The sequence below is a fragment of the Cimex lectularius genome, unplaced genomic scaffold (assembly GCF_000648675.2).
Source record: "Cimex lectularius strain Harlan isolate CLEC.00 unplaced genomic scaffold, Clec_2.1 scaffold31, whole genome shotgun sequence".
NCBI lineage: Eukaryota > Metazoa > Arthropoda > Insecta > Hemiptera > Cimicidae > Cimex > Cimex lectularius.
In genome coordinates, this window is record NW_019392645.1 from 883,353 (window position 1) to 897,204 (window position 13,852).

General features: G+C 35.1%; 2 protein-coding genes across 3 annotated transcripts in view; both read right to left on the reverse strand.

The window, feature by feature from the left end:
- LOC106670446 (fork head domain-containing protein FD4-like) overlaps positions 1–4,084 on the reverse strand; it is a 129,586-nt gene extending 125,502 nt beyond the window's left edge. Inside the window, exon 1 of one of the 2 annotated variants that reach the window (XM_014400804.2) lies at positions 3,304–4,084. In XM_014400804.2, coding sequence (XP_014256290.1) covers positions 3,304–3,970 — 667 coding nt within the window. In that variant the 5' untranslated portion in view covers positions 3,971–4,084. The remainder of the gene's footprint in view (positions 1–3,303) is intronic. The other variant, XM_014400802.2, reaches the window with a different exon arrangement.
- Positions 4,085–10,327: 6,243 nt separating this feature from the next.
- On the reverse strand, positions 10,328–11,704 carry LOC112128401. The gene has a single exon (XM_024230446.1). The coding sequence runs from the start codon at positions 11,702–11,704 to the stop codon at positions 10,328–10,330; it is 1,377 nt and encodes a 458-aa protein (XP_024086214.1).
- Between the last annotated feature and the right edge of the window lie 2,148 nt (positions 11,705–13,852).

Sequence of the window (13,852 nt, forward strand, 5' to 3'; positions counted from 1 at the left end):
GTTCAGTACACCCGACCAAAAATCACAAATCAACATTAAACAAAATATTATAATTAATTTCCAAATGTAAACCTCACTGATACAACATTAAAGAAATACATTTTAATTTAAAAAAAAGCTTAAATACAATAATTTTTTTCATAACAGACAGAGCAGTTTTGCAATAACTCCATTGTGCTGTATAATTTGAGTTTTTTAAAAATTAAGATGGCCCTCGTCTAATTTTTGTTATGTTAATGTTTCATTATGCTAACTGGTTTTTCTCGATAACATATTAATCAAATGTTTTCAACTGTCTTAACACCGAAGTCATCCTTAATGATCAAACAGAGAAAAATTCACTCCATCCGGCCAAAAATCTCAAATTAACTCGAGTTTTTAGACTTTAAAAAATATTACAATTCATTTCCAACTGAAAATCATACTGTTACGGCATAAAATAAACATACGTTCATAAAAATATGAGATACAGGTTTTTTCTTAATGAACAAAACAGTTTTGAAATTATTTCATTGTGCTGCATAATTTGATTATTAGTAGTATTTATTTATTTATTTTTTAGATGACAAGTCTAATTTTTTTGTTCGTGTGTGACTATGTTAAATTTGCTTTCACAATAAAAAAAAGCTATTTACTACTGTTTTAAAACCGAAGTGAACAGATGTTTATACATATTTAAATGATTATTGTTCCCCTTATCATTACATAAACATTTTATTAAATTTTACATAGAAAATTTTACGTACAAAAAATGAAAAATGTATATTATAATACGGACGATGTTACCATAAATTGGAATCTCGTTCACTCCAATTTGTCTTCAAATTTAAATTATAATTTTCATTTATTTATACTCTTTTTTCTTATTATTCAATCCAAAAATTTCCTAATTAACAGTGATTTTTTTCTGGTCTATTTTTACATCGACTCGTTATCGCTTGGATCGTAGATGATAAATTTTCTTTTTTGTTTATTCATTTTTTTAAACCTCCGCCGTATTTACCGATTTAATGGCTCTCATTATTTATAGAACCTACATTTTCATTTCGTGTTTTATAATTATTTATTACACGATATTTCACCACCCCCCCACCCGAGTAACAGTGTAACCGACGGATACAGGAAATCGACCGTTTCTCTCGTTCTAAATGTTTAACAATTAACAATTAAATTTTATAAGGGTTAAAAAAGAAAACCGATTTTTTTAAAAATGAAATTCACAAGCCTACGAATTTTCTTTCTTAGAATTTATCGACCAGCGCGTAAACTGCAAGGTTGTTAAGTATAACTTTTTTTAAAAATTTTTTAATAAAAAATATTAAAATAAAAATAAATACGTACGGTCTCTGCTTCATTTTTCAATATACAGAATACAAATTAAATATTAGAAAAAAGCTTATGGAATAAACAATGTTTTAGAATCATAACCGGCTGATATAATTTTATTCGTTTTTTTGTTCAGAACACGGTCATTAAAAATACACTGCTTATTGTGTTTTTTCCTGCTTATTTCGGTTATAATTAAACAACTGTTGCTGTTTATTTTATATAAATTGAAAGGAAAAGTTTTCTCCAAAATGTTTTCCTCCCAATTCCGAGTCCTTGGCAATGTTGGCACTGCCGACTGAGTCGTTCTTCAAAGTAATTCGAAATCATCGATTAAAAACTAATGTCAATTTGTAGACATATTTAAAATTGTTTGGCCTTGACGATGACCTTAAAATTGGTGGAAAGTTTGTCAGTAACAACTTTATTAACTTTATTTTCAATCTCAACCGCTGATTTTTTCATGTGCATCATGTAACAATGTTAAATTTTTTTTCCTCGATAAAACGATAATAATGCAATGTTTACTACTATCTTAAAACCGAGGTCATCCGTAATAGTCGAACTGAGAAAAGTTCAGCCCATCCGGCCAAAAATCACTAAACAACACAAGTTGTAATACTTTAAACAAATTATTATAATCAATTTCCAAATGAAAATCATACTGTTACGGTATAAAGTAAACATACGTTCACAAAAAATATTTTAAAAAACAGGCATTTTTCGTAATGGACAAAACGTACCTTACTTCCTTGTGCTTTTTTTTTTTTTTTTTTTTTTTAATTTAGATTACCCGTGTAATATCTTTGTTCATGTGTGACTATGTTAAATTTATTTTCCCCATAAAATATTAATTTAATCTTTACTACTGTTTTAAAAACCGAGGTGTAAATATAAATGATCGAACTGAGCACACTTCAGTTCATACGGCAACCATTCACAATGAAAATTCGTACATATTTTCCTCTTTAAACTATTATTGTTCCCATTATTAGTACATAAACATTTCAATAAACTTTTCATAGAAAGGTATAGGTAAAATACAAAGAAATAAAACGTATATGTTATAAATATGGAAAGTCTTACGAAAAAATTAGAATCTCGTTCTCTCCAATTTATCTTGAAATTTACGGAAATGAACGCTCGAAATAATAGAATAAATATAAATACGAGGGTCCTGCTTCATTTTCCAATATACTGAGTACAAATTAAATTTTTAAAAAAACCTTATGGGCAATTTTTTAGAATCATAACCGGTTGATATATTTTTTTCTTTTTTGTTCAAAACTCGGCGATTAAAAAAGAAACTGTTTATTGATCGTTGTTATTTTTTTCGACTTACTCTGGTTATTATTAAGCAATTGTTTCTGTTTATTTTATATAAATTTAAAAGAGGTTTTACAGGAAATATAACTTCCATGTAACTTTTTCAAAGAATTTGTTAAAAGAATTGCCCAGCTTGTACAATTATATTTTCAATCGCATTATANTATATATATGTTTTATGACCTCTTTTCGGGAAAATAATTTATTGATAAATCAAAAAACACGGAAAATCTAAGATACTAGTTTATTTCGAAAAATAACAACGGATAGACTTTTTTTAAATGTCTTATCCTGATAAATAAATTTAAATTGTTTCGTCTAAAATATAGAAATTACGTTAATATGAAACGAGGGTTGTTTTTAGGTTTAAATTCAGTGACCTGGGAAGATTCCCTGCGTCCAGTTTGTTTTTGAAACAAAAAAATGGCACTTTTATTAGACTGAAAATTATTGAGTATAATAGTGACTGTTGTGCTTTTGAACTTTAATTTTTTTTCCAATGAAAGTGCCGCGGGAGATATCAAGTGTTTAGTGTCAAAGAATTTAATTGTCACTAAAACACTGTTTACTATTGGAAATATATTTATTTTTATTTTTTGAATGGGAAAAAATTTTAAACGAGTTTTTGAAGTGAATGGGTTTCGTACTTACTCGTGGTGGGTGGAAGGTGCGGTATCGGAAGATAGGGAGGAGGCGGCAGGAGCCGGTGGAGGGCGGCGGCGTAGAGTGTGGCGGCGGCGGCTGCTGCTGCGGCGGCCGCGGTGTCGTAGCTCTCGGGGGCGGCGAGCGGGGGCGGCAGCGGAGGCGGAAGCCGCGGTTCCATGGAAGCGATCGACGCCGGTGCCGGCAGCGCTTGAGGGTGGCGTTCGGGCGTCCTTTTGTCCGACATGATGCTCTCTATGCTGAAGGATTTACTCGGAGGAGGCTTGGGCCGGGCCGCCTCTTCCGCCGCCTTGCAAGCCGCCTCCAGCTCTTTCGGCTTGGGCAGTTTGAACCTCTTCCTCCGCCTCAGGAACGAGCCGTTCTCGAACATGTCCAACGCGGCGGGATGGAGAGTCCAGTAGGCGCCTTTCCCAGGCCTGTCCGGCCTCCTAGGTATCTTGACGAAGCAGTCGTTGAACGAAAGATTGTGCCTGAGAGAGTTCTGCCATCTTTGGGTGTTGTTCCTGTAATAGGGGAATCTTTCGCTGATGAACCTGTAGATATCGGCGAGGGGTAGCATCTTGTCCGGCGAACTCCATATGGCCATCGCTGTCAGAGATATGTACGAGTAGGGAGGCTTCTGATCCCCGTAAGTCTCCCGGCACGGCCGAGGCATTTCGGATCGTTCTACATAACAAGCGTGTATTCTCCCGGGAACACGTGCCAGAAATATGGAACCGTCGGAGCTGTCGACTGGTAATGGCGTGGAGCGGACCGGCAGAAGTTTGTGGAAGGAGGTCCGGTAGAGGGAGGCTCCGGAGGCGTTACCCTGCGCACAATCCTCCAACCCAGGGTTCACCCCTCCATTTTGTCCCTCCCACCCCCCAGTCAACGCACTCCGCCTTTCCACAAATACAATTATTTTTATCAATACAAGTGAAATCGTGCTCACTACGGGCAGCCACCGCTCGCCGAGGCCTTTTCACATCAATTATAGACAAAAAAAACATCAAACCTATCCAATATCCGTTTGTACACAAATAAACAAGATTCACTTTCATCAACCTTTCTATTTTCACAAATAAATCAACATAAATCTTTGTTTTTATTCGAAAATTAACAAAATTTTGTCAATATCCTATGACCTCAATTGAAATAGCTTTCCCCACAGATAGAATCGATTTTTACCATTACGAAGTTTTATCCGTCCCGCCGTCGAGATTAGCTTCAGGGCCTGTCAACAGCTGCTGACGTTTCAGCCCCAACGCATACAATTTTTAATGTATACACTGACAGGCAAAAATCCCACCCAATTGATTTTTTTTTTCGATAAAAGAAAATCGTGCCCTTAATTTGTTTCATTGGTTTTATCAATAAATATTTGTTTATGCTGTTTTAAATTGGGAATATCAATTAGACGTAAACACACTTAACCCTTAATCCAAAACAAGGATAAATGATTTTTCAATGTTCAAATTTTACGGCATTTAAAATATTTATTCAGACTCATTTGAATTCTGAAGCAATTTCTGTTTAGTTTTCATCTTTGTTTTCTTAATTTCAATTTTTAAACTTAAAAATGCCACTTAGTGCTGGGATGTTGCGCGTGGTGTGGCACTTGTTGATGATGGACGTTCCATGCACCTTATGTTGTTCAAGCGATTCATCAGCACCAGGAAGTTCGAGTTGTCCAAATTTCCGAAAGCACTGCTTGAAGAAAATTAAATCAGTATGGACTGATGGCTTTTCGCCCCGTAAGAGGACCAGAATTGACCAGAACCCACTGAGTTGCACGGCTCTAGACGATTGGTCTACTGTACTTTTTACAGACGAGTGTAGGATTTGCTCTACGATCTCCAGATGGGCGTGACAGAGTGTGGAGTGGGCGAAATGTAAGGTAATGTAAGGCCTGTAATTTTTCCCAGAGTCAACCTTTTCAACGTAGCTCAGTGATGATGTGGGCGGGGCTCTCAATGAGGAGTCGCACAGAGTTGGTTGTTGTTGTGGAGGGTCTTTCATGGCCACTCGGCATGTGGATGAAATTTTGGAACATCATGCGTTGCCTATACTCGTTGAAATCAGCGACAATTCTATTCTACTGCACGATAATGCCCGTCTACATGTCGCTCGCATAGGACAAGCGTACCTTCAACGGCATAACATGGTCTTACTCTGGCCAGCTCCAGATTTGAACCCCATCGAACATTTTTGCTATAACCTCAATAGACGAATTACGTCCATCACCTCCTTATACACCGCACGATCTTGAAAGGACTCTTCGTGAAGAATGGTCAACCTCCAGCAAAGAGACATTTCCAGACTGGAAGAACGTATGCCGAGGAATCGAGATGTAATTAAGGAAAGAGGAGGAAATACGTGATATTGAAAGGTTAATTAAAAATCTAATTAAAACAAATTGTTACTGTCCGTACTGTTGTTTCCTTGCAATTTACGTTTTTTTCTTTACTTTTTTAAACGTTAAAAAACGTGAAACTTTGATTAACTTGGATTAATGTATAAAAATATATACAAATCAAGTTATATTATAAGTGGGTGGAATTTTTTGCCTGTCAGTGTATAACATTCACTCATGCCTGATGCCGCCCCGAGCACTCGATATGCCCCCATCACATATACTATCAATTCTAAGTAATCTAATTGAGTGTCGATGGTGCACTGAGCACAACACACGCTAATAAATATTCGTGTATTTCTTCGCTTGTTGTTTCATAATTTGTTGATGTCGTGAGGAGCGGTCAAGAATGAGGTAGTTTAGAAAAACACCTTTTTAATTTTTTCCCGACGTTTCGACTTTTATTCGGGTCATCTTCAGGGCATAAAGTGTGGTGCTGCTCTTGTGGTGTCATATTGGTGTTGTGTGAAAGTGTTGCCTTTGAGTGTGGCAGTGGCTTGATGTCCATGTTTGTAGGTGTTATGTTCGTAAAAACCGATGTTGGTTGTGTTGTTCCTGTCGGGTGAGAATGTGTGTTTCTTAGTGACCTGTTGTTGCATAATTTGTTGAAGTCGTGAGGAGGGTCAAAAATGATGTACTTTAGAAAAACACCTATCACTAGGAGCACCCAAATTTGCAATACCCTCTACCAAATCCGATCTGCCAACCGCAAAAACACGGATGATGAGAAAGACACAATTCGCGCCGAGTGGATCAACACAATTACAAATCACTAAAAACACTTCACCACAAATAATCACAATACAACACAACAAACCAAAATATTCCTTAAAAACAACCCTGTTATACTTATAATTTTAGAGGTGTTTTTCTAAACTACCTCATTCTTGACCGCTCCTCACGACTTCAACAAATTAGCTAATAAATTCGTTCACTCTAAAACGACTTTTCCAAAAATCGGAACAGGGGACCCAACGTTGCCATCAAGCATAATTATTCAAGGTCTTTATTAAGATGAACCCATCGAGCTTTTTTTCATATTTCTCAACGACCCTTGAAGGTATAAGCATGTGGAAAATATACATCAATTCAATCATTCTTATCAGTGAGAGCTAAGGGTGAAATCGATACCCTGGAACCAACTCAATCAAACTGTTCATATTAGTTCTTCAGGGCATAAAGTGTGGTGCTGCTCTTGTGGTGTCATATTCTTTCTTTATCAGAGTATTGTTCACTTATGAAATATGCAATTACTCATAAACCATGACAATGATCATTTGTAGAATCAAATTTTGAAAGCTTATTAATTCACCGATTTTTTATAAACCGCTATATTAGTATTGTTGTTGTTAAAATCAAAGTAGTATAACAAAACTCATTTGTGTTTCAAATTAGCCATTTTTAATGTCAAATTAATCATTTTTTCAATTTTACCGTCAAATTAACCTTTTTCTAACTTAAATTACCAATTTTTAATGTCAAATTAACCCTTTTTTCAACTACAAATTGACCATTTTTCATGTCAAATTAACCCTTTTCTAACTTAAAATTAACCATTTTTAATGTCAAATTAACCATTTTTTCAATTTTACCGCCAAATTAACCCTTTTCTACCTTAAATTACCAATTTTTAATGTCAAATTAACCCTTTTTCCAACAACAAATTGACCATTTTTAATGTCAAACTAACCCTTTTTCCAACTACAAATTGACCATTTTTAATGTCAAACTAACCCTTTTTCCAACTTAAAATTAACCATTTTTAATGTCAAATTAACCATTTTTTAAATTTTACCGTCAAATTAACCCTTTTGTAACTTAAATTACCAATTTTTAATGTCAAATTAACCCTTTTTTCAATTTTACCGTCAAATTAACCCTTTTCTAACTTAAATTACCAATTTTTAATGTCAAATTAACACTTTTTTCAATGTTACCGTCAAATTAACCCTTTTCTAACTTAAATTGCCAATTTTTAATGTCAAATTAACCCTTTTTCCAACTACAAATTGACCATTTTTAATGTCAAATTAACCCTTTTTGACGTCAAAATAATTTTTTTCACATTCAAATTATTCCTTTTTTTAACTTCAAATTAACCATTTTTAACCTCAAATTAAGGCTTATTTACGTTCAAATCAACTTTTTTTTTACTTCAAATTAACCCTACCTTTAAAGTATTGAAAAAATTGAATATTTCTGAATTTGTTTTAAAATAAAATAATTGGGCTCTTAAGAGATTATGAAAATTAATTACAATTAAAATTATAAATTATATGAAATATATAACATTAAATATTAAAAGGTTTGACAGAAAAACCTTATATACGTTCATATTTGAGTTTTGTTAGTAACTTTTTTTAACCATTCTGTAAAATAAGAATCCTATATTTTAACATCTAATTTTATCTCATTTTTAATTTCAATTTTAATTAATTTCCATGCATCTAGTTTTTAAGAGCCCGATTATTTTTCATGCAAAAAGAGAAATATTTAATTGAAAAAATCATTTGTTTTTGTACTAAATTTTATATAATTTTTAATTTTAATTGAAATTAATTTTTATATGATAGATAGATAGATATACTTTATTTACAAAATGAAAAAATTTGAAGTTAAAAATAAAAAACAGTATTATTATGGCATGGTATTAAAACCGTCAGCCAGAGTTCGGAGTGCTTTACTATCCCAAGAATATACATAATTATATAATTATGAGAAAAGGAGAATTTAAAATATATATATATATAAAAATATCAACTTCAGAGGTTACAATTATTTACAGGATTTTCAAATTACAAGGTTGAATTGCGATAAACTTTGAAAATAATAAAAATGACACTTCAAAGAACAAAAGGATTCTAACTTACATAGGGTCCCCCACAGGCCAACAGAATTCGCATTTAGAAGCCCACAAATTACAAATTATATTTATTAAAACAAACAGAACAAAATAAAAAAAAATAAAAAAAGACAAACAAAAAAGAAAAAAGAAACAAAATAAGACGAACAGAATATTAATTCCCTACATTCCAATGTATTCATATCTGTAAAACCAGGCTTTCCGAGCAAAATCAACAAGACCCCGGCAATCGGAGCCGTTCAGAAGGGCTATGAGCTCTTCCCTCGTCAGAAAACCCTTACCCACGTACAGATACCTCAATTCGTTCAGGACCGAGCATTCATCTAGCGAGAAAATGAAATGCATCCTCACGATCACCTGAGTTGCATAGAGAGCACACTGCAGTGGCAGGAGTACTCCCAACCCAAGGCCTGAAATTCAGGAACAACAACTCCCCTCGAATTTTAAACAACCAGCGGAAAAAAGAGAACGGAACATCATTTGCTGGAGCAGAAAAAACATTGCAAGGAGTTAGGGAATGATTCAACTCCTTGTAGATTTGGAATCTATTCGAGTCCACGTCACGAGAAATACAACTCTCTCGATGACGAGCCCCCATAATATGAAGAAGATTGGAAAACATTTCAGACCATGCTGCAAAATTATCCAAAGAGAACCGAGCCACATTATACCTCTCCGCAAGAGAATTCCAGGATCTGAACCAGGATATGTTACCCTTAATAACTTCAAGTGATGAAATTTTTGCCAGGCGAGAATCAGGAGCTTGAAGCGATTTCAAAATAAACTTAAAATGTAACCTTAAAGAATAAACAAACAACAGTTCCATGCCAGTCTCAATATACAACATGTAATTAGGAGTTGATGAGTTTACCCTGCAACAACTTACGAACAAAAAAACCTGCATAGCAAAGAATTGCTCGACAAACGGCTGTGAAAATTTGATATTTACTTTTTATTGGTACGAGGTCGTTTGAAATTAGGCCAGACCAAACCTTATTTATAGCCAGTTTCGCTGCCGGGGCTTTCTTCTTTACATGTTTGACCATCGACAGTTTTGGGGTAAGCGTTACTCCCAGATAACAATACTCGCTCACCACTTCAATTCTCCTATTCCGCAACACCCATCTCTCATTCTTCCCTAACCTTCCACCCGCACGAAAAACCACAATCTTTGACTTGTCAAGGTTCACCGTCAGGCTCCATTGATCGCAATACTCCTCTAGCTTTTTAATATTTCTTTGCAGGGCAACCGGCGAATCCGCAATCAAAACAATGTCGTCGGCGTACAAGAGAATTTTAATGACAACACTCCCTATACGAATGCCAAACTCCAGTGCCGACGGAAGGTCATCCAGAAATAGAGCAAACAGAATTGGACTAAGGACACATCCCTGTCTGACCCCCATACCAACATCGAAGAAGTCGGACACACCATCTCTGCCTCTTACTGCAGATGCAGCCGATTCAAAAAGTGACTTGAGGACACCAATAATCTTAGTTGAAAACTTTGCATTTAGTAGTTTGAAAATAAGCGCTCTTCTATCGACTCTGTCAAATGCGGCCTTAAGATCAACGAAGAAACAATACACTTTACGGCCCTTATTAGTCGCTAAATTAATTATATTTATTAGTGTGGACAAGTTGTCAGCCGTAGAATATCCTTTCCTGAACCCCATCTGGCATTCACTCAGTAGCTCGTTTGACTGTACATGGGCCTGAATTCTCCGCAGTAAAAGTGATGAAAAGATTTTGGCCACCTAATCTATACAAGAAATTCCCCTATAGTTGGCAACCTCATCACGGTTACCCTTCTTGTAAAGTGGAGAAATGATAGATTTCCCGAATGATGAAGGGACCACCCCAGATTCATAAATAGCGTTAAATAAAGACAATAACTTGATCAAAAAGGAATCAGGGGCGTTTTTGTAAAATTCAAACGGAACACCCTCTTGTCCAGGAGCCTTATTATTTTTCAACTGAGAGATGACACTCTTAAGTTCGTCGTATGAAAAAGGACTATCCAGAAACGGGTCCAAAATATACGGTTCGCAGTAAGAAATGTGGTTTATGAGGACGGATGGATTTAACTGTGACTCAAAATATGACTTCCAGGACTGAAGAGATATATTGTTTGAGCTCCACGAGCTCCCTCTTTTAAAACTGTTTGCCAACCTCCAAAACTCCCTAGAGTCACTAGCAGCGCCCAATTGCTTGCATGACGAAATGTAAAACTCTTTCTTCTTTATTAAACATAATTGTTTGAATTCACGTTTTGCATGTAGAAGAGCACGGCAAACACTTTCATCACTTGATTTACGAAATAAGTTAAGAAGTGCAAACAACTTCCCTCTAAGTCTCCAACAGTGGTTGTCAAACCAGGGGTTTTTATAAGCACGAAGCATAGAAAAAGCGGGATTAGGGATTGGGAAGGCCGATTTTATAGCAGCAACAAGTGCATTCAAACGTAACTGATGATTCTCTTCACAGCAATCCATTTCAGGCAATAACCCCCCGAGCCTTTCTCTGTATACCTCCGCAAACTTAGGGTTCCAGGACAGTTTAGGAAGTTCCTCAGGAGGTGTCCTTTCCGTTAAAGTCCTGCAAGAGAGGCTCAAACTCAGAGGAAGATGATCAGAAAAATATTCCGGCAAAACAGAAAACCCATCTATCAAGGAAATGCAATCCAACGAGACACAACAGTAATCGATAACTGTGCAACCAACGGTACTTAAATAGGTCAATTCCCCCTCGGAGTCAGAGTCAAAACGTCCATTCGAGACTAAAAGGCCAAAATCGCTGCAAAAGTCTAGAAAACTTCTCCCATTTGCATTGATGATTCCATCCTTGGATTTTCTGCTGTGAGAGCACCTATCATTCTCAAGAATAAGATCCTCTGTCAGGGATTGAGCTTCACCAATCCTTGCATTAAAATTTCCCATTAAGATGTATCTTAAACTAGGCGTATAACCCAAGGCATCCCTCAAAATCTCCAGGTCCCCCTCCCAGGAGGAACAGCTCAGATAAACAGGGACCAGGTGAATATCAAAGTCATCGCAACTCAAACGTATCACATCGGAGTCTAAAAGTTTACTAAATTGGACCTTATTCAAAATCTTTGTTCTAATGGCGTACATCTTTCCCCCCATAGCTCTACCGAAATTGGAGAACCTGATAGCTGAAACCCAACGAAAGCTATAATCCTTGAAATAGTTACTAAAATAATCAAAATCAACGTTTCGATCTTTATTGAAATCATCTTCAGGGCCTGGGATTTACAAACATTGTTTACACTTAACAAATACATGTAGGATGTGGAAAAAATGAATTTATTTAATGCAAAATATATTTTTTATTATATTCAATCAAAGTATTTCTACCTAGTATACGTACATCACACCAGACCGCATCTCACGATATCTGAATAAATATCGACTAACGGTCACTACTCACCACACATTTCAAATTAACCTAGAATTATGTCTGAAAAGCACAAAAATAGCTTTGAAGCAACTCCACTGATCGACATGAAATTTTATAGATATTTATAAGCCTATAAACTACATGTAATGGCATAAATTGTGCTTTTGCAAATAAATTAGAAATAGGAATGTAAAATAAAACGTTTCAGGTTGTTTTTATTGATTTCATTATTATTTTTCTCGCTCATAATAACATAAAATCTAAACTTTGTTGACAAAGATCGAAGAGAAAAATTCTGCTTTTGGACACAGTCTAATCCCGTTGCATTAGGATAAAAACCAGAAAAGTTAGGAATTTTTAAGTGGAATAAAGGACAGGAGAAGAAAACAGGCCCCAGCCGATCCACGTAAAAATGTCAATTTCATTTCCTATGAAAATTCCTATCTAAGGACTTCATAGGCACTTAAAACAATTGGAATTGATTGTTCGAAATAAAAGTTTTTCGGCTTACTTTACGGAAAGCGTCTTTTGATTTGTCGAACATTTTATACCTAATCTCATTTAATATTGAAATACACAAAGGCAGGAAACTACCTTAAAAATGTGCTTGAATTATTTTTTTTTAATGTTCTTTGGCTCCTAGGGTCTTGTTGCTCCGTTTATCAATTTTAAAAAAATACTTATTATACTTTGTGTTTTAAAACTAATTATTTTAAAACAAAAACAGTGAAAATTAGCAGTAGGTATAGAGAAAATGGGTCTTCCAGCTCCATCCTTGTTCTGTAGCGTAAGCACATATTTTACTGCTTTCGATGCGATGCTGAAATTGAATATAAAAAAATATATATGGCAACAAATTCTCCTATAACAAAAGATTTTCTCACTCCTGATAATGAACAATTCTGTCAATTGTAATGTTGTCAAACACCANATATAGGAAGATTAAGAAATTCAAAAATACACTCGTTTTAGTTACAACCCAAAACTTGCCTAATTGTGACAGATAATTAGAAGCAATTTGTCCCCCATTTTTTGTTTGTGTAAATGGTCCACTTTCGCTACGTTTTCTCTAGGCGGGTCCGCTCTAGTCCGTGCTATATTTAGACTGTCCATTGACGGGATTAAAAACGTGACATTTCACATCAAACGCGGAGGGGAAATGAAAATCGTGTTAAATTTGATACTTTCCGCCGGTGGTTTTGTTGTCCGGTTTAAAAGACACACACACACACACACACACACACACAAGTATATGTTAGATTGCGTGCATAAAAGATTTGTTAAAACGTTCGGCGGACTTTCACATCGCACACACATAGGGTTAAATTCACGCGATCTGTCTAAATAACGATTCCGTTTTTCTAGACGTTTATTACCTTCATTTTAACGTTTAAGACTCTATTTAATCTCTTTCCCACCCAAAGGAACTTTTATTTGGTCACTGCACGACTTTTAAGATTAGACTTTTTTAATCCCCCATTTATTGCTAAAAGATGTAGCTTTTATTATTAGATACATATTTGTATTAAAATACGAGTCATTTGATATATTTTTAATCGTCATTACAACTAAAACAATAAATTACTGAAATTGTGGATAGGTTAGAAATGGTGAGGATAGGTGAGGTACTGTTTTAGGCTAGTATAAAGGTTAGGTTAGTATAAGCTTTGGGTTACAGACAAGTTAGGTTAGGCTGGTTAGAGTTAAGGTTAGTTTAATAAAACTTTACCAAACTTATACTGTTTTATTATCACAGAGTGTGCCTAAGTCAGCAATTAAACGTTTTTCCGACGAGAAAAACGACAGTTTGATCCAACCAAACCTGTCCTATTTAAAATTCTTTAGCATCGGAAAATAATTTT

What these genes read in the sequence shown, in the direction of transcription:
- LOC112128401 (XM_024230446.1), bottom strand. Translation starts at nt 11,704, where the DNA reads ATGTACGCCATTAGAACAAAGATTTTGAATAAGGTCCAATTTAGTAAA.